The 21475-nt window shown below is 37.3% G+C and overlaps 1 protein-coding gene and 1 pseudogene across 1 annotated transcript in view; one reads left to right on the top strand and one right to left on the bottom strand.

Moving 5' to 3' along the window:
- Nucleotides 1-830: 830 nt before the first annotated feature.
- Nucleotides 831-21475, bottom strand: part of LOC120607849 (beta/gamma crystallin domain-containing protein 1-like) — a 45741-nt gene continuing 25096 nt past the window's right edge. The window contains exons 10-20 of the mRNA XM_039869593.1: nt 21066-21192; nt 20836-20981; nt 15351-15477; nt 15132-15164; nt 14125-14237; nt 12407-12536; nt 9900-10039; nt 8455-8578; nt 7860-8018; nt 6187-6349; nt 831-2519 (exon numbers count right to left, since the gene is read on the bottom strand). Coding sequence (XP_039725527.1) covers nt 2431-2519; nt 6187-6349; nt 7860-8018; nt 8455-8578; nt 9900-10039; nt 12407-12536; nt 14125-14237; nt 15132-15164; nt 15351-15477; nt 20836-20981; nt 21066-21192 — 1351 coding nt within the window. The 3' untranslated portion in view covers nt 831-2430. The remainder of the gene's footprint in view (nt 2520-6186; nt 6350-7859; nt 8019-8454; nt 8579-9899; nt 10040-12406; nt 12537-14124; nt 14238-15131; nt 15165-15350; nt 15478-20835; nt 20982-21065; nt 21193-21475) is intronic.
- LOC120610855 (uncharacterized) lies at nt 17239-17357 on the top strand (annotated as a pseudogene).

Raw genomic sequence — 21475 nt, 5'->3', positions numbered from 1 at the left:
TGCTCTAATGTGGTCATAAGAGCCCTCAAAGTTCTGAACCTCTTAGGGTCGTGTATAAAAATCTGTCCAGTGATTTGGTGGTTTACTCTTAGAAATTGAAAGGTGATATAAAGTTTCTAACTTTTTAAAACCCTTACATTTTGCATAAGGGCTAGGCTTCCTTCAACAAGTGAAACGTGCTTCTCAGGACTTTTCCATGGGAATTACCACCATTCCTTTGGGGCCCAAAGTTCTCCAGTTTCTGACCTCAAATGCCTGCAGTTAGGTATCTCACCAGTAAGCCTATTGCAACTTTTGAATTTCTAGTCTGTGCCCTTCATTCATTTGAGTGTTTATTTCCTGTTTTACTCATCCTCATTACTGCACCCTAGATGCTTGAATTTAGCATTTGATGTAGACCTATTTGAGTAACTTTTTACTTGGTTTATTACTGGTAGACACTCATTTGGTAGTGTATTGGATGAGGTCTTTTCTCTAGAATGACTGGTCTCACCACTATAAATTTATCTCAGAAGAATTTTTAAAGTTGTGAATACAGCCACTTCTGACTTCCATCTGGACAGCCTCAGCTCTTTTCCCTTGAGGGCTGTGGTGAGGGGCGAAACTCTTAAGGTAGGACCTCACCCTCATGTCTGCTCAGAAAGGTGCAGTGCACACTTTCACCACTGAGTCTAGAAAGAGGGTAGTCAGCTAACCTTTCTCTGCCATTATTCCGGCACTACTGAAACTCGCCTTGTCTTAATCAGTCAGACATTTGTTTCTAATCTGCCAGCTGACTCTCTTTGAAATGTTATGAAGGCTACTGAAAGGACTCTATCAGATTTCATCAATACAATTAATCAGAAACAAGTTTATTCAAGAGATAAATTCAACACAGGCTACTGTATAATGTCTTCCCCCACCATTCTGTAATGAGATGTACAAAGGCCTAAAATCAGAGTTATACATCTGAGAACAAAACAGACATGTTGGCTACTGTTGGACATGTATAAACATTACTTTAAAACCTAAGATAGTACTCTGATGACCATGCTAACCACAGACTCCAGCAAGGATCAACATGTTAGAATCGGAAACACTGGAACAGATGAAAAGGAAACACAGTTTGTTCTTCCTGTGACAAGAGCACCTGCATTCAGTGACGAGGACAATGAAATGAGGACAAGAAGAAGAGTGTTTTCAAGGAATGATTAGCAGTTTTGTTCAAAACAAGTATGCGCTGTTTGAACAGCACCATCTGGGCAGTATATTGTCAGCAGTTAAACATTTTCAACTTTCATCGAAATGCTTGCTGCATTGTAGGGTTTTCAGAGTTCTAAGATTTGACCAAGTATCACTTAAAGCCTCCTTTCCTTTGCTTTTGGGGGAGAATTGCTGGTCATCCCTCTTGAGCTTTCCACACCTCTAGTTTCTGCTACCAGGAGTGACCACAGGGGCTGCAATGACCCGAGGCTGTCCCAGGGACATGGCTGTGAAACAATACAGGTAAGGTAGCCCCATGCAGGTCTCATGCCAAGGCAGCAGGATAGGAGGGCAGGAAATTAGGCTAAAGATCTGAGTTCAGTAGAGCACTGTATAGTGTTGCTTTACAACTAGTTGTAGATGAGTGAGGATGGGCTAATAAATTAGGTCATGGTAATACCGTTCCAGTAGCATCTGTAAGAAAATCATTAAATAATACTCATTTGTGACATTCTAGGGCAGCCCATGGGTGAGTTAAAATTATCCAAATCCTTCTAATAAATGTAAGCAGACACGGACATGAAATCTTGCCTACAGTAAATTGACTAATTTTTAATATTAACTGAAAATAGTATTTTGTTTATACTTATTCAGTTCCTTAAAATATGTCTGAATATATAAGGCTTTCCCCACTTTGCTATACAGCATAAGTAATGATTTCAGAAAACAGAAGGTCAAAGGCCAGAACCACAGGCCTGATACGTTATTCTTCTCAGATGCTAAACAGTTTCTACCTTACAATCCTAAGCTTTTATCCTTCCCGTTAAAATGTAAGGGATTTGTAGGTTTGTAGGTACAAAGTCAGTAAACTTGTACCTGTTCTATCCTGTCACTATCTTTGGAAGGAATTTAAAATGTATGTAGTCTTAACATCTTGATAAAATATTAAAAAAACAACAACAAAAAAAACCACCCAAAAGCTGCTAATGAGGCAACCTGTTTCAGCAGCTGCTGAAAGGAAATGAAGACAGGAAATGAAAGAAGGACAAACTAATGGCTAAAACTATTACAGTCTTTTGAAAAGATGAGGCAGTTGTCCTGGTCCTGGCAGTAAGATTCAGGAGTGAATTTAGAGTTCCTGCAGGAGTATATCTACTTTCCTCTCGGCTCTTCTGTCAGCAGTCTTTTTTTTTTTTAACGTAGCTGGAAGACCTCCAGAAACATTCCTCCTACATTCGTTATTCAGGTTTATAGGACCATGGCTTCCCATACTTGTGTTAACTTCTCTTTGCCGGCAGTGTTGAGGATAATGTGATTTTGATCATACTGTACACCCCCTGAAAAAAGGAAAAAGATAATAAAAGGAAATGTGCCTACAGTGAAGGGACTGTAGCAGACATAGTTTATCACAACACCAGTATAACAAAAGTAATCACCAAGGTGTAAAACCTGTGCCTCAAAGAAACAACGCAAGAGGAGACCCTGACACGCACCGCGTGTCAATCTGCTGTGGTAAGCATGTTTACATCCCATGGTGTGGGCACCAGCAGCTCCACACAGGGTGTCCGACTTCCTGGGGCTCCTTTTCCTACTCAAGTCTTAAAATCTCGTCCATAGTCCCTTTTAAAATATCTGAAATTGGGGGAAACAGGGAAGAATCTAGAGAATGGAAAAGGTGCAGAGACTGTGAAATACATTCAGTGATGGAATGGGGATTCAAGATACCAGTGAGGAAAAAACAGGCAGGCCTGACAGCAGTGAAATGGTTGTCAGATGGAACAGGTTTTGTATGAACAATGAGAAATGGCTGTATTAGGTCAAAGGGGAGGTTTGAATGACACCTAGAAGTGCGCCCACTACTGGGAACTCAGGCTTTGGTGTATAAGAATTCGTAGCATTTCAGGTGCTGGGTTCTATTGTTCTATAAAACTAGTATGGTCTCTATTCCCTTTCACTAGAATGTCCATTATTTTCCAAGGGTGCCTACTAGATATTTTAGATACTTTAGTGTTAAAAACAGCCTCGTGGTCTGTTCTTGCAATGGAGAAGTGTTAACAAAAGGGTCATCTGATTTTTTTCCAGTGTGAAATAAACATCCTTTCAGATACCTTATCCTTTTCTAACATAAGCCTCTACACCAAGGTTATATCACCAAGGACTCCATCAAGATAAAAATCTGTTCATCTAGATGCAGGGTAAGTGTGACTGGTATTGAAATCATATTGCAGCCTCAGGCTAAGAATTAGATGTTATTATTCTCTTTTAAAGCATTTACAAAATGTCTAAAAGGTCTGATAACTTACTCCATAGATCTTGGTATTTGGGGGAGGAAATCATCTCCTACAGTATTACTCTTATAAGAGATTGGTTTATCATCACTGATTAATCTAGAGTCTCTATACAGCTAGGTGTAGGATAGAGTACAAGGGCAGTGTGCCTTGGACCTTTTTAGTGTAAGTTTGCAATGGAAAAAGTTACTACTCCCAGGAAACCCTATTGTCTTCACTGAGACACACACACTATACTTGAGATTTCAGAAAATATTAAGGTCACAATGTCTTCTTTATTTCATTCTTCAGGATTATAATATGTTAACATACTTTTTGTTATATTACGGCATAATTCTAATTAGAATCGTGAAGACTAGAAAGTTCTTTAAAAATATCTGATTTATTCTTCTGCCTTTGGGGAGACTTAAAATCATCCCAGATTTCTGATGTTTTTAAAGTGAGCATGAATCAGCTTTCACGGTTGTCAATGCATGTGGTCTGGAATAATACATGAATGTCTACCAAACAACTCGCTCCCCAAACACCAGGAGAAAGACACTTGGTCTAATAAATCTTATGGCAATACCAGTAGGTAACAAATGGTTTAATAGTTGTAGCTAATAAAAACCATTCTCCTATTAAGTGGACCAGAGAGATTTCCCTTGCACAGTATGTAGGATACATGGACTACTCGCTAGTGTCCACAAGATGGCACCATGCTCCCACATTTGGAGACAGATTTAAATTAAGTTTAACAAGCCATTACGTCACTATTGCAGGTACCATACTAGAGTTCACATACAGGAAAGTTCACATATCCTTACTCAAGAGCCATTTGACTAATTTTAATGCTTTTTAGGAAGGAACCTTGGAACTTTAAAAGTCAAGTCCTAACGAGGAACCTCCTAGAATCCCACAGCTCTTGTCAGAGTCAAAACTAGAAGCCCGGTAGCAGGTGGGGGGAAAAAAAATCCTATATGCCTGGAGCTTCTAGAAGGTAAGCCCTCCGAAGCCCAGGTAGTATTCATTTTTTTTTCCCCTCTTTGGTACCCCCATTGTCTAGCACAGAGCCTTCCACATAGTGGGTACCCAATAAATACATGTTGAAAGAATAAAAGAAATACTCTAAGAAACTAGTTCATAAGGATTACAGTGACCTTAACCCTGGACACAGGAAACTGATCACATTTGTAAGAAACATGAATCCATGTTTCTAATTATGTCTTTTTTTTTTTTTTTGGCTTCTATGGAGGTTTTGAAACAATCTTGAATAGAATGAAGAGTTCCAGTTCCATGAGTTGATGGAAATAAAAATAAAAGTCTGAGTGAGTGATTCTTAACCAGTTTCAATCTCAGGCTGATATCTGTAGAATGTCTACAAATGACAAATCTTGTCCCTAATGTAATGTGAAGGTGGTATACTTATATTAACATTTTCTGAATATTGCCTTTATTATCTTATATCTGAGCGTCTTGCTTGCATTTCATATGATGGATGATTTTTGGTCCCCATCCAGCCTGTTGTATACTGCTTAATTTGTATTCTCTAATATAGTCCTCTGCCTTTGCCTCAAACTTAGTTTGCCTCTGAGCAGCCTTCCACCTTCTCAGGTTCCTTATGAATTCTAATGCTATTGTTAAGTGGGTTGGCTACTCGACTCGCCTGGAGATAACATAAAAGGGACAGCTACTTCTCCCCATGCAGTTACCAAAGCCTCTGATGAAAATCTTCAGGCTTGTTCTCCATTATCCAAAAAAATTATTTTAAAACCAAGTTGCAGCTGTTTTTTACCCCTAAATCAATTTTTAATGACAGCTTTGGCCGAGAATCATGAGTAAAGTAAAACTGAGCCAACTGTCTAGCAATTTTAAAAAATGGAGTATTTGTTATAGTATGGTTACATTATCACCATTTTACTAAATTTCTAAACATAATCATGTTGGCTTTCCTGATATGAAATAGAAAGTCTTCATTAATAATTTAAAGCAAAATTACCGTATATGACATGAATAAAACATACTTCGTTTGCTTGTCAGCAGCAACAATAGTTCACTGAACTCCTGTGTCTATGTTAGGAAGTCAGTTTTGCTTTATGTTTTTAAATTATCAATGGTTCTCCTAGCAGTAAGGGCAACACCTGGAAACTTGTTAGAAATGCAGATTCTCAGGCCCCACCCCAGACCTACTGCATCAGAAACTGAGGATGGGGCCTAGCAGTCTGTATTTTAATAAGTCCTCCAGGTGATTCTGATGCAGATAAAGTGTATTCTTCCCAAGCACCATCGATTTGCTCTGGATTAACAGATGTACTGTTGAAATCCTCTTGGCTGTGTTAATTCCTGTTAGGTTTTTCAATGAAAGGTTATCTGCATATACATCAGATTCATCAAGTACATTAAGTGAGATCACAGCCTTTTAATTTGTGATTTTTAGACTAACATTTATACTAAAATAAATGGTTTGAAGACCATCCATATCCAGGTTCTACCTCAACACTTAGGGTATGAGATCATGGCCAAACTGATTAACCCCTCTGAGCCTCAGAGTTTTGGGTTGTAAAATGGGACGGGAGGGAAGGGATAACACAGATCTCTTAATTGCTGCGAAGATCACATGAGAATGTCTGTAAAGTGTACAGCACTGTGGCTTAGTACACTCGTCATTTTCAAAAGTATAGATTTTTAGTAAACTAAAGAAAGACACAACAAAGCAAATAAAGGAAATGATCCTTACCTTTGATATCTAAAACTAAATTTGGCTTCAACTTGCTATAGATCCTGCCATCTGACTTCATGCTCCAGAACTGACTGTCGACATTCTGGTCGAGGGCCAGGCCCAGCTTAGATCCAGAGGTTACGAGGCTCCCCACAATCGTCAGGCAGCAATCTTCTGCTATCTGCTTAGTGCAAAAGACAAGGTAGCTTAGAGATGGATGCATGTTCAGGTATCACTGTAATCAGTTCCCTGTTTAAATTGATTTAAAGTTATCTTAAATCCTAGCTTCATTTATCCTGTATGAGGCATTTCAGCTTTTAGCCCAGGTAACTGGATCAAACAACAAATATTTATGCCCTTTAGTTCAGGTAACGAGGGATGAAAAGTACTCAATTTTTGTAAGAAATGTCTGCCCTTAGAATATTAAATCTGCCAATCAAGATATTTTTCCCCTCCCAGAAATGACTGTGACCTAAGGCTGGGTCTGTAGCTAAATCTCCCCCAGACATACCTACTCTCCTTCCTTGACACTTCTTAAATATGGCTGCATCTCTCATTTTGAAGGCTGTGTAGCACTGAAGTGTCTAAAAGGGTGTTTTATCATTTTTAAACGTGAAATTCCATGTATTAATTTTTCTTGTCTGTCACAAGAAATGTCTAAAATTTTCTCAAAAGGCGTACTACCCAACTATAAAAAAAGAATACAAATGTAGTAAAGTATGTTTTAAATCAAAAGTGTTATGAGTCCTTACCTGAAGTGAATCTACCCTTAATATATAAACAATGTTCACATGACATTAACACACACTGTTACAGAAAATGCCTATGAAAAGTATACTATTCTATATTGAGATAAAAAGATTGTGATAATCTAGGACACTTTACTTTCTCTCATTGAAATGTTTGTTAGAAATTATTGATGAAAGGTAGTGTTTCATTGAATTTTTTAGTTCAAAGGCAGAAATTGTTGTTTTTTTTTTTTATGCTTCCATATTATAGCTCATGCTATTCTATGCATGTCTAAACAGTACTTCTGTTTACAGAAAGGATTCTCCCTCAAGCTCAACAGACCTAATTAACAAGCCTTTCACAAGGCTGTATGCCTTCTTGTGACTCATGGAGCACCAAGTTAAAAAAAAAAAATCAGGAGCAAACAGTCAAGCCCATTAAATCAAGGAGCTAAAAAGAATATCTACAGTTGAAGCATGAGCTTCTCTCATAAAATCTTACTACATTCTGCTCTTAAATGTGTATTATGGCAAGAATGATGCGAGAGGGAGAATGGAGTGTTTTCCATTTTACAAGGTATGATTGACACTTAGGAAATGGACTGTGTCCTACATAGAGTGATACCTATTCACTCTGTGTCCTAGTCTGTGAGGTCCTCCAAAACAACCAAGAGTGATTTGTTTTAATAATGTTGGGGCTTATAGTTTATTTCTATAACAAGTAGACTAAGAAAAAAGAATAACAGATACTTCCTTTTTCTATGACTATGTAAAAGTCACGTATAGATGTAGATACTCTATCTTGGATCAGTGTTAGATTTACCTCTCATTTTAAGTTCCTAGACTGGTTTTATAAGAGCTAAGAAATATTTTCATGAAAACCCTGAAAGTGCTCCAGGAATCATGAAATAGCATCTACTTGAAGATGCTATCCCAGACCTTTGTCTAATCCTGAAAGCTCACCCTGCATTTGATGCATCCTTCTTGATAAATCCAAATCTGATCATCCGCACCAACGTCCTCCATGACCTGTATTCGCAGAAGCTTCAGATCCTCTAGGTTTCCATTGGTTGACATGAATAACCCTGTTGCTTTGTTTCGAAGTCTGAAATAAATTCGTTTCTAGAAGACAAAAACCCCAGTAGTAATCATATATAAGTTGTACTGTTAGAAGTACTGAGCAAGCATCAACAGTTGGGGCAGAATCCAAGGCAAGGTTGGATTAAGGATAATTACTATACCCAAGAGTCACAGAGACTTTAGGATTTTCTCGGTAAGATTTTGACAAAATTTCAAAGAAGTGCCTGGGGCAGGGAGCCTACCACCTATGGACATCCCAAGCCTTGGGACATGCCGTGTTTTGATGTGAGGCATGGTAGCATTTCTGAAAGCAGGCACAGCCTCTTAACACCAGAAACAGAGCCCCAATTCCGGAATCTGGGTAGGTAAAGGGAGGGGCCAATTTCAAACTTAAAATTGAAACTGAAAATTAGAATTATATTTACTCCCCACCAAAAAAATTCAGAGTCTATTCAAAGCACGAAGAAGAAAAAAATACCTGAACAAAAGGTCGTAGAGAACCTATTTGGTGACAGCCACTGAATTCATACCAATTAGGTATTTCTGCTGGTGACAGTAGGAACTGTCGACCCCTGTAATTGCCATATTCATAAGTAACCCATCTGGAAAAAAAAGTAGTAACCGCAAGTAAGCTACAATATCCATTTGTCTGTGGGCCCCAATTACACTTATTTTTAGAATGCTTCCAATTTTTAGACTGAGCTTTATACTGTAAACATACATGCGAGAAGGAAACTACCTTATTTTCTAAAACACTTAAAACACCCATTTCTTGACAAACAGCAAATTCTTGGTACATGAGTAATGCCAGAAAAGATCCATTCTTGAGGAGAATAGGTAAGTTTTTCCCTCCAATAAAGCAGTGAAATAGAGAGGATAGTCTTTTAGTGGGACAGCCCAGTACTTCCTGTGAGCTTTTCATAAAACATTTTCAGTTGTAATAATGGGTCTTTTATTTGAATAGTTAATATTTGTAAAGTTCTTTGTGTGTGGCATGTGGTAAGTACTATATAAGGGATAATTAGGTAAAAAATAAATTTTTGTCTAAAATGAGTAATCTTTCTCAATTCAGAAAACTGCTAAAGAAACTCGGGTCTCCTAGAGATGCTGGTGCCCACACCTGAGCAAGTACAGGTTCCAGCACACAATGGCATGCAGGCAACCCAGCAGCCTTCCTCTCTGGCTGATCTGTTACATCAAGGAAGGGTGTTCTTGACTTTTAATCCTGAAACTCTAAAATGTTATCATCTTGATCATTTTATCATAAAAAGAAATTAAAACCTGCTGAAAAAAATATCACCCATAATTCTAGCACTCCGGTGATTGTTTTTTAAATAGCTACAATCGCCTCCAACATTTAATATATACAGGCAGACAAAACCTGTTTTTTTGAAAGAATACTTTCTTAAAAACATTACATTGATAGTTCTTACTTATTTTTGCATCTTATCTTTACAGTTATTCAAAGTTGAGATGCCATGTTGACCTTTAATCATGCATAGCATCTGCTAGTTAGCATCTCCTAGCTAAAGGGAAATCCCAGACCTTACTCCAAAATCAAAGGACTTGGTCTTTCAAAAGACAAGAAAAATTAGCTCTCTCTTTCTTACTTGTTAAAAAAGTGCTCAATAAATTTACTGAGCACTGCTTTTCAAAGCATTCCCCTAAGTACTCTGAGAGGTGTGAAAGACAAAGTCCTTAAGCAAACTAACAGTCTGGAGGAAGAGATGAAAGTCGCCTCACATATGGCTTTTCCCATATGGAAAAGGTATACTGTGAAAGTACATAATTATTAACCCTTACAGAAAATAGGGGGTTATGTGTCAATTTGTTTAAGGTAATGTAGGAGAGAAATAAAATCAAATTTAATTTTTAGAATCGATTCTTCTATTCGTCTATTGAATAAACAAGTAACTCACTTACATGCCACCAATCACCTGAACAGAGCGTATCTGTGTGTTGAATCCTAGGGATCGGAGGTTAACTGTTTCTGCATTAAGTTCAATCTTTTTTCCTTTGAAGACTTCTCTTTCAAAAAGAATAATTGTTGGTTCAGAAAATTCCTGTTTAGGAACAAAGATACTGTTCAGTTACTCATCTTTGATAATAACTTGAAATTATGCAAAAATCATCTTGTTCCAAGGATGGAATAGAAGATCTGGCCAGACTTGGCCCGTCAAACTCCGTTTCCCAGAAAGTCTGGGTGTTAATATACTCCAGAGCTAAAGAGGGGAAGGAGGGAGGGGCAGGAAGTTTTCCTATTGCACTGAGGGCAGGTAAATGTAAGTAGTGTTTTAAAGCTGGCAGGGGTGGGGGAGGGAGCAAGATATCCTAGGCACAAAGAATGGAATGTCAGTTCTTTCAATCTTGCCATTTTCTATTGAGATAAAGAGGGGCTGGGACTGCTATGGACATAAATAGTGAGGGTCAGAGGGCTACTGCAGTCTTTGGCGTCCAGTGGTAACTGTTAATCAGGCAACCTTGAATGCAGTTTCAACTGCCTTTTTTTGTTGTTTTAATTGTCAGTAGACAATGATTCTGTGCATTCATGCTCCCCAACTTTCCTGTAGGAATAATTATTAGGAGGAGAGAAAAAAACAAGATGGAAGCCTGATGTTCAAACTCATTTATTTTCAAATTATAGACCCTCATGACCTTAAACTAATCTCTAATGATAATAATCCTAAAATCATAAATGATACATCAAAAATTCCCTACCTGTTAAAGTTTTGTGGCAAGGGTGTGAGACTTACTGTTTCATTTACGTGAATGTGCCCTGACATGTAGGTTTTGTTGGCCAGTAAACAGATTAATGCGTAGAGATGGTTTGTGATACCCGTAAACAAATGAATCTTACCACATCATTCCCTGTTTCACTGCTACTATTTTCACATCTCAAGAAAGGTCAACATTTTAATTGAACAGGCAGTAAGGGATGAGATAAAGCTAATTCTTTCTGCCTTTAAAACTAAAATCAACTATATATGTTTAAAGCTTTTTATGAGAGATCAGCTACCAAAAAAATATTTCCCAAACTACAGACATTCAGACTAACGTGAACATTATCTTGCAGTTTTGTTCTACTGAATGTTGCTTTGACTACATCAAAATTAAAGATGTAGTTCAAAAAGGGGCACTGTAATCTGGATTGGCACATACGTGGTAAACTGGGAAAAGCCATTTGCCTGCACATCTCTAAAGCAGTAACAGATTTAAAAACTATGAAATTTCTGCAATTAATAACAAAAGATACAAGAAACTAAATAAAGAGCCAGACAAAGGATATAAATAGGCAATTCATTGGACAGAAAACCCAAATGACTATTAAGTTTATGAGATACCAACCTAATAGTGAAACACAAATTAACACAACAATGAGAATACTTTCTGCCCAATTCCTTCAAATGGACAAAAATTAGAATGATGTGGGAGCCGAGAACACTCATGCACTGCCAGCAAGAATCTGAAGTGGTAGAATTTGGCAGTTTAGTGAAACTGCATATTCATGCACACAAAATCTGGCAAATCCACTCTTTAATATACTTGCCTGAGACTCTCACACAAGTACGTAGGGATACATGTGAGGATTAAATAAAAAGTATGGTGATGGAATATATATACAAAGGAATATTACTCAGCCATAAGAAGAGATGAAATACTGCCATTTGCAACTTGGATGGACCTTGAAATAATCATATTAAGCGAAATAAGCCAGACAGAAAAGGTTGAAAATCAGATGATATCACTTAAATGTGGGATATAAACCTAAAAGCAACAAATGAACAGGACAAACAAACAGACTCATGGATAATGGACTAGTGGTTACTGGGGGGGCAGGGAGGGAAAAATAAAAAAATGTTAAAAATTTTTTTTAATGAACAAATGTGATAGAATACTTGTACTAATTAGAATCAATAAACTAGAAATACCTACAGCATAATGGACAGCTCTTAAAAATTTTTAATGTAAGTATTGTTATGTTTATAATACAATGAGAACTACAGCAAAAAACTAATAAATCAAAAGCCTAAATATAGATTTTTTGGGAAAACATTTTATAAGAATATCCAAGCTGCATCTCAAACACTTTAGAACAGTGCCTGTAAAGGGGAAAGCAATGGAAATGGGGATTAGGTATGAAATGGAAAAAAAAAACAACACAGGAGAGGGACCTTGAACTAACCCATGACAATTATGTGCCATGATGGACTCAATACTTTACCTGAAGTCTAAGAAAACAGCAAACAAAAAACTTACATGTTAAAGATCAAAAAAGACCGGAAAATTCTGGGATGTAAAGTTCTACTGCAGCTGTTTTTCTGCCTCTGACTTTAAGTCCCGAGTAGGTCTACTTGCAGGTTTCTTGCTCTGACCATCAGCTGTGTGAACTATACATCTTTGTTACACTGTAGTCACACTGCCATACTCACCACATCTATAAAACGAAGAGATTTCACGGTTGCTCCAGGCAGGCATCCCATTGCAGAGAGACAAGGATAGTGGCCTTCTTCCAACACATATTGGTTACCGGAGAAATTTTCTCCATCATATACAACCCAGCTACAGTAGGAAAAACCACACACACACATGTGCAATATGTGATTTGAGTGATTCCTATTCAAAAAGTCTGACTTTTAGAGGTGGCATGCTATAAAATAAACATATGCTTATGCTAACAGTGTGCTTGCTTCAAAAATATCTGGACATATTTACTGCATTTAATCTTGTGGCAAATATTTTTTCATAATAAGTCAGTTGTTAGCTTTGCATTGGGAAAATAAAACTTCTTTCTCCAGGAAGTTATTCATGTTTTTACCTCTCCAGCTTCCAGCCTTCCTTGTCCTCTCATCAGTGTCACCATTCTTCTGGCCAGTGTAGTTTGTCAAGCCCTTGGAGTCCTCTGAATAATACCTCGACCTTCATAGCTAGTCAGTCACCTGGGTCTACTGGTTCCCTCTCAAAATTTCTCTCACATTCCTTTATCCTTGTTTTCAACACCTCTGCACTAGGCCAGGAGTCAAAATACTATAATGACTTAAGTCACTTAGCTTCTCTGGGTCTCAGCATTATTGTAAAATGGTGATGCACCATGGTTCACTACAACAGTTGGGCATTTTTGTTTCATTTTTTTTTTTTTTTAATACAACAAATGCTTATTGAGGACTAATTGTGTGTGTCAGGTACTTTTCCATTGCTGGGCTAAAACAAAGTTCCTGCTGTTCTGAAGTTTACACTCTAGAGAGCTGAGACAGACAATAAATGAACAACAACAAAAAAATACATGTCTGATGGTAATAATGAAGCAGGGTAGGGGATAAAGAGGAACCTGGACAGAGGTGGAGGTATGCGCTGATAAACTATGAGGCTTAACTGTAAATCTACGTTTGAATGCACAGCTAGTGCTCTTTCCACTTTGCAATGCAAGTGAGATGATGGTGCTGTTTAGACCATAAAGAACTATATGATTAAAGGCACTATTATTATTATTATTGGACTTGGTTCCTCATTACGTCTGGCACAGGTTGCTCTAAGGTTTTCCTGACCAAGTTGTCCCTGACCTTGGGCTCTACTGTAAATGTAAAGCTTTTGCAAAACTACTGTTTTCAGCATGGCATTTCTATATTATTGCCTTTCCCGTCTTGCTCAGGGGGAGCCTTCAAGACCTGATCTCACCCTCCCTGTCCAAACTTGCTTCTCCTCTCCCCAGTACAAAGACCTCCCAGCTAGAGAGGGTCGGTACTCCCTGATCAGCATAAACACCAGTGTAACCATGCCCTCGCCTAGCATGCAGAATGCCTATTCTATCCACCTGTAAAAAAATCTACCTTGGGAGGTGCCTTAGAGATTATCTAGAGTCCCTTTACAGGTGATGGGACAATCCTAGAGAGTAGAGAACCTAGTGTGAATCCCATTGCACAATGAGGTGGTGATCTTCAACTTCTCCAGTCCACACTGATCTCCATTATCCTCCAACATCCCGCGCTCAGATGCTACAAAGGATACTTTAGCACTACCAGAGGCTTGTATTATTTGGTGGTTTCATATAGTACTAAGCACCTAAAGAGGCCACTAAGTACTTGCCGGTGTGCAAATTCAATGTCCCTCACCCCTAGTGATAAGGCTCTGTCTGCCAGTCCACTCTACTTACCTGCCTCCTAAGACCCTGCAAGACTTGGTGGAAAATGAATCATCAATTTGACTTGTCGTTTCTTCAAAACTGTGACTGGAACCTTGAAACTGTGGTTCCGAAAACAAGTGAATCTTTGAAAAAGGAAAGAGAAATACATAAAATTATTTTGCAAACACATTATTCAACCTTTGAAATAATGACCCAAACATAACCTGTTAGCTCATTACAGTAAACTGGTATAAATTTTATAAATCCTTTAATTTTCTACTACATTAATGATCAATTAGAAATACTTTGGCTGCACCATTCATGCTTGTTTAATTCTGAGACATCAAAGGATGATTCAACAATAGAGGCAGCTTTCTAAAGAACAACCTGTTGTAACAAGCTATGAGGCATTTTAAAGCTTTATTGTGGCCAAAAGTAATTGTTCATCAGTTCTAACATTTACAAGAAACTATATTTTGGAAATGTAGCATAGTTTTACTCCCTCTCAATGGAAGATACTTGCTGACTGATTAGAATCTTGCACATACCAATAAAGAAGACTACAGTGGTGTTTGTGCCTCTATAATTATGGCCATCTGAACACATCCATTAAAAAGCCTAAATAACAAATGTAACATTTCGGTTGCTGTAGACAGTCAGCATTCAAAGGCTTCACTGAGAGACCATATAAAAGAGATCATATGAAATGTCTAATGCGAACACAGCAAATATGAAAATTCATTTTACTCTATTGCAATAACCACATATATTTGAAACATTAATCTTAGTGTATTAATGTAAACTGATTCAATGTAATGATAAAAAATTCTACTTAAGAGCATTTTATAGGAAGTGTACAGATATGGGTCAGTGCTATCAAGCATTAAAATTAAATCTAATTTAGAAATACAGTTATACTTTAAGGCATAAAAATAGGTAAACCTAACAAAATGTCATAACTGTCTGGTATTTTACACGTAAGTTCAGCTTTTCAATGGAAGGCCGTAATTATAAAAAATTGAATTTTTTTTTGTTACCTGATTTCTTCTTCTTGGGCCAGTGAAAGAATCCTAAAAAGTTTTAAAGGGAAGAGAGAAGAAAATGAGTAGAGCATATATCTTGAAAAAGTTTTTTCTTCCAGATTAGCAATTACTATTAAAAACAATCTCAGAATAGCTTCTATAGTGTTAAGTATTACACGTTAAGGGAATCCAAAATTCAGTTAAATATTCTCATACAAAAATATAACTCCTTACCAAACATATGGGTTGCACAGAAGAGATCTTACAATTTTTTCCTCCCCAGTCCTCAAAACTGGTATAAAAGCCTTTATCCAGTATATACTGTTCTCCTGTGAAGTCAGGATTTTCATAGGCTACCCATCTAAAGAAACAAAAACAGTGACTTGTTATAGTTCATAGTTTACATATACAGTAAAACTAACATACATTTGGGTAACTGTATCATATAGAAACTTTGTTTTACTAATCAGTAATCTTTATTTTTCTGATTCTCCATAAATCCTTTAGGAACAAATAGGTTTGTCTGGATGACAAAGTGGTAAATGAAAGAGTATCTTTAAGTGAACTTTTTGGTGTTCTCACTTATTCCATCCTATACCTTGAGAAAGCTTCCACGGAGATATTTGTGTGTATTTTTTTTCTAATTCTATTCTAAGGAAACAATTTAGACTTTCAAAAAGTACCTGTAAAAGTTCTTTTAGTGAGCAAGTAAGAATTATTTTAACATTAAAATATTTTTCCAGAAAGACATTACAGGAAGCTGTCTCTATTACACAAAAATTGACAGAAGAAATGCTTAAAAATAAAAAATAAAAAAAACCCAGCTAAGTAACTAAAATTTTGTTATGGATTTCCAACATGATATGACTACATAATAAGCAAAATTGAACAAACTCTCAGAAATACTAAAAATAGATCTCTTTGGAATGTTTTCACTATCTTTTTAAGTGTAAAATCAACAAAACCAACATATTGGATGCTATTCCCTATCCAAAGATAAAGTCTTTGAGGGGAAGAAAGTTTTTCAGTTCTGTTATAATCAAGAGATAACTCAGTGTCTCAATTCATTGCCCTGCTCTCTCACAGCTCAAAGGAATAATGCCTTTATGCCTCTATGCATACTGAGAACTTTACAAAATGCTTTCATATCTATTATCACATTTAATATTCTAGAGAGGTACTGATTTCCCCATTTTACAGAAGGGAAAACCTAGACACAGAAAACAATTCATTTATTCATTCAACAAACATCGATTAGCCGTTTACCATGCAAAGATGAAAAAGACAAAATTCTTGCCCTCAAAAGCGTACAGGTGAGTAAGAAGTATCACATAAAATTATCTGTTGGTGTGTTCTGAATAGGAACTGACTTGTCTGTCCAAGGTGACACAGCTGGTTAGTGGCCAGGGATGACTGAACGCATGACTGAGTCTCCCGAGGCTCACCAAGGTCTCTTCACTTCATGACCCGAACTGCCACTTGCCCTATAAATTCTCCCTTCAAGTGATACTTGGAATAGTCCACACACTTCATAATTAGAACAGATTATGATTTTACTATTTGAAGAGCTTGACTTAAAAACTCAAGTAGAGTCATTACTAGGAAACGAACAGCCATCAAGAAGAAAAAGAACACTGCAAAAATCTCAAGTGAAGTAGCTTACGACTGCTAACATCTGTACACTCACTCCTGGCTGTTTGAACAGAGAAATTACTATAAGCACCAGTTGGTCTCTTCCAGAAAATAATGCTCCCATGCTTCAGAACTTCATTAGCAACTTAAAAAAACCTATTCTTTAAATTGTGAGGTGAGGAATGAGGAGACCTGGTTCTAGCTGTGGTCATGACATTAACTTTCAGATAACTTTGAAGAGGTCACTTAACCTTAGTGAAAGTTTGTATTTTCATTTAAAAGTGGGTTGGCCCAGGTGCCAGTGCTGCCATCATATGAGGTTGTACCGCCTTCAGTACCTGTGTGTTTTACCTCTGCTCACACAGCCTTTGGCTATGAAGAGAAGCGAAAGCAGGACAGGAGCATGGAACATTTACTATGTGGAGAGGAATATCTGCATAACAAGAAAATCTACTTTACAAAAACCAGGACTTAAAAATAAAAAAGAGAGGTCTACGGCCATGCCACCCTGAACGTGCCCGATCTCGTCTGATCTGGGAAGCTAAGCAGGATCGGGCCTGGTTAGTACTTGGATGGGAGACCACCTAGAAATACCAGGTGCTGTAGGCATAAAAAAAATAAAAAATAGGTAAATAAAATTTAAAAAAAGAAATTATGCTAAAAATAAAAAAGAGGACAAGCTATACCACAAAAGAGTATTCCTGGCAGGACTCTAGATCTATCACGGAGTTTACAGAGAACAGAGGGTTGGTTAAAAGGCCTTTTTGCTTGATTGACTTCAAGGTTTGGAAGAGAAAAAGACTGTGAGAAGGAGAGACTGAATACACAGGAGAGAAGGCAACAAGTGAGCAAGCCATGGAGGAAGCTTTAGTACTTTTTTTTTTTTTACTAACGAGTGTGAGTACTCTTATTTTCCTATAAAATAAATCACTTGTAAGAAAATACCCAACACCCAAGTAAGCCTACCTAATTCACTGAAGTTGAAACAGGAAAACCATTTAAGATTTTACTTGAATTGACATTAGTGTTGTTTTCTTTCTAAGATGCAGCCCCAGATGAATCACCCATGAATATGAGGGTAAAAAACCCCCCAAAACTCAGATCTGAGCATCTCTGACATATATATATGATCTATAGTCTACTTATAACTTATACTTGAGTATCTTAAAAAGAAAATTACTGACCTTGTTTAAACATATTCTGTACATGTGAACCAACCCTTTTCTGTTTACAAGATTGGCAGGGATTGTGGGGGGAGAGAGGCAAGTATAAGTACAAGCAGGTCCCAGCCTGGTAGAATCCTGACTCAGAATTTAAGGGCAGCAGGACAAACAAGCCTTTCTGGGGAGGGGAAGAGGAAAAAGTTTAAAACAATAGGACTTGTTTTTTGTTTTGTTTTGTTTTTTTCTTTTGTATTTTAAGCTGGACTCAAGAAATATTTCATTTTTCTCTTAGTTTTTTAAAAAAATGTGCCCAGTTTCTACCATTTAAGTAAGGGCATAGGATAGAACTAGAATTGATTAGCAGGGCTGTGTAAAAATTTCTTGTAATGCTACATTAAGAAACGGAATGCAGTTCCTAAAACCTCTATTAGATTCATGAGCATCTTTCCAGAAGGCTGGTCTCTTTTTCAGAGCTCGTAGTTAGTTTACCACCCAGGGCATTTATTGCCCAAGTGATAGTGAACCTCTTGGGATACTCTCACAGACCAAGAACCTCAAAAAAATTTTTTTTCTGACTTTGATTTCCACACCAAGAAATAAAGACCCAAACTAAAATGCTTATTTACCAATAAGAATAAAGTCGTTAAAATTATTTTTCTTTGAAACTATTAAAAATGAATAGGTTAGTCTTCCTCCCTCAAATCTTGGCACAGTTCGACCCTTCCTGTCCCACAGGGCCCAACTGCAGTGCCAGCTCGTCCAGAGTCTTCTCTGTGTTCGAACTGGAAAATAATCCGTCTGCTGTGGATTTCTGAAGCACTATGACTTTTGTAGCAATAATTATGTAATATATATCTAATAATATATATATAATAACATATATATATATAATAACATACACACACACACACATACATACAGACTTTGAGGACGTAAAATAATGCTTTACACATAACATCTCAATAAACATTTGTAAAATGAAATATGAGGAAGCGGCTGGCCCTAGTAAAAATAGAAGCCTTTCCACAGCCACAGAATTTGAAAGGAAGTGGTGAAATGGGCGCGTACGCACACCTCCTTTAAACTTCCCCCAGTATCAAAACTCAACTGCTACAACCAGAAAAAAGCCTAAGCCAGGAAATGCTACTAGAAATAACTAAAAATAGAAACATATAAAAGCAACATTTTATGAAGGAAACTGATTTCAAATAAACAAGGGCTGGGCAAAAAAGAAAGACTGGCTCTGGGTACAATAATTCTGCCTGTGCTTACAACATAATCTACACAAATGCCCTAAGGAAATTCTGCCCAGCATCCTTTTGCTTCCTCTTCGGGGGTGCATGACTGCGCTAACAGAGCCAACACATCTGGTGAGCATCAAAATGTACAGCTGTTTCCCCAGATTGACTTGGTCAATGTATTTTCCTTCCAAATAATTACCTTTAAAGGCAAGCTAAAATACGATAGAGCCACAACAACACTTCAGATGATTTCTGCCATACCATACCTTTTATCTATGGCAGATTCTAAAATGTTAGGGCTCCAGAACAGGACCCAGTAGAAGATATTTCTTGTTAAGAATAAAAGACCCAGAAGTCTCTAATGTCATTCTGCCAAGACAGCATACACAAGAATTTGGTGAACATGACTAATAGTAAAAGTATATTACATTGTAGACACATCTCAAATATCCAGGGCTACTGTGGGAGGCCCCATGAAATACAATAGTTGAGGTTAGAATGATTCAAATAGCCTATGTTACTAGTCATGGCATAAAACCTAATATCAAACACTTTCAACAAAACCAATGTCAAATGATTTCATATAACCATTTAAGAATACTCTTACCTACAACAAATTACAACTGACATCAGCCTGGATCATAAGAATAACTGTATAACTCCCTCTAATAGACATCTCTTTTTGCCCATCTGGTATCTGTCCCCATTCTTTCTGATGTTCTTTGGAAACTACTCACTCCAATCACATATAGGTGGCTCCCATAGGACTGACCCTATATCTCAGCTCCAGGGATGGGCACATAAGGCAGGCATGGCCATCTCCTTGGCTACAGTGATTGATTTTGGCAGGTGCACAAGACTTAAGCCTACAGAATCAAAGTCAAACCCAGAACTCTTGTGGGAAAGAGAACCTCTTCTCACTGGAAGTAGTGAGACAGAAGAACAAAAGCCAAATGATACTGCCACAGGCAATCAGCGAAAGGGGCCTGTCTAAAGTGAAGCCGACACAGAAAAAAGCCAAGTCGAGTGATAGAAGCCAGTTCTCATGACAGCGACTGAACTCCTGTATCTAGCCATGACTGAGCAAAATATTCTCCAAGACTTTTCAGTTATGGAGGCCAATGAATTCCATTTTTATCACTTACGCCAATTTAGGTCGCCTTGCAGTCACTTGCATCCCAAAGAGTTTTGACTAATCATCTTTCAATAAAAACTTAGTTTAACATTAATAAAACATTCAATTGCTAACTCCAGGTACACTGAAACAATTATTTTTATGTCAAAATAATAGTAAAGAAATGTAATGAAGCTGGTGGAGCACCACAGGAAAACGGAATAGGACTTTGTCCCAACCTCAGGTTTCTCATTAAATCACTATTATTTGATTCTCATTGTAAGACATTCACGAGCTGTTTCCATGCAGAACGACAACAGAAGTGGATCTGTAGATTTCTCCCATAAAACCCAAAACCCTACTCCAGTGTTATAATACACATGAAAAAAGATGATCTGAGAAAGATTTTAAAAAGTGGTTATGGAAGTATTGTAGCAGTAGGTATTAAATGACTGATTTAATGTTTAGTTGTTGAGCTATTTCTTGAGTGCCTACTCTGTCAGAGAATCTATGAATTTAACACAAACCAAGGTAAAACCCATGTTTAAAATCCCAGTTAGTTCACTCACACTCCACTGAGTACATTAATAGACTGTGTCTTCACTCCATATCCGGTCTCCTTTAAATTGGCAACAATTCCTAATACGTCAATACTGGAACCTTTGGGTCCAAAGTTTTTTTCGCTGTACATTATCATGTGAGCATGTGAAAAATCCTATTGAGAAGAAAAAAATCAAAATTCAAAGGCTAGCCATTTATTATCCCCAAAAGATCAAATATTAGCTTTTCTTTAACTTACACCTAATATAGGCCGTAAAGACTGAAGTTCTCCATTGTAGCCTCCCCAATCTTTCCAGTCCTTGTATTCTCCTTCTTCAAGCAAATACTGATGACCTGTAAATCCAGACTTTTCATAAGCAACCCAACTGCAACAGAAAGAACATGAAGGAGTAGTAATTCTCGTTTTGTTAAAATTTTCTCAATGTACATATCAGTTTCATTGACAAATACGAACGGTTCTAAAGTTAGACATGGATTCATGCATTATGACAATAGGAATTCTCTAAAATTTAGGAGACTAACAGAATGGCCTCAAGAAAACAATCTAAGAAGTACACATCAATGTTTTATAAAGGAGTATAGGGGAGTGAGAGTGAGTGTGAGTGAGTGTGAGTGTGTGTGTGTGTGTCTGTGTGTGTGTGTGTGTGT

The sequence above is a fragment of the Pteropus medius genome, unplaced genomic scaffold, assembly GCF_902729225.1.
Source record: "Pteropus medius unplaced genomic scaffold, Ma_sr-lr_union100, whole genome shotgun sequence".
Classification (NCBI taxonomy): domain Eukaryota; kingdom Metazoa; phylum Chordata; class Mammalia; order Chiroptera; family Pteropodidae; genus Pteropus; species Pteropus medius.
This window is presented reverse-complemented; position numbering and strand designations above follow the sequence as displayed.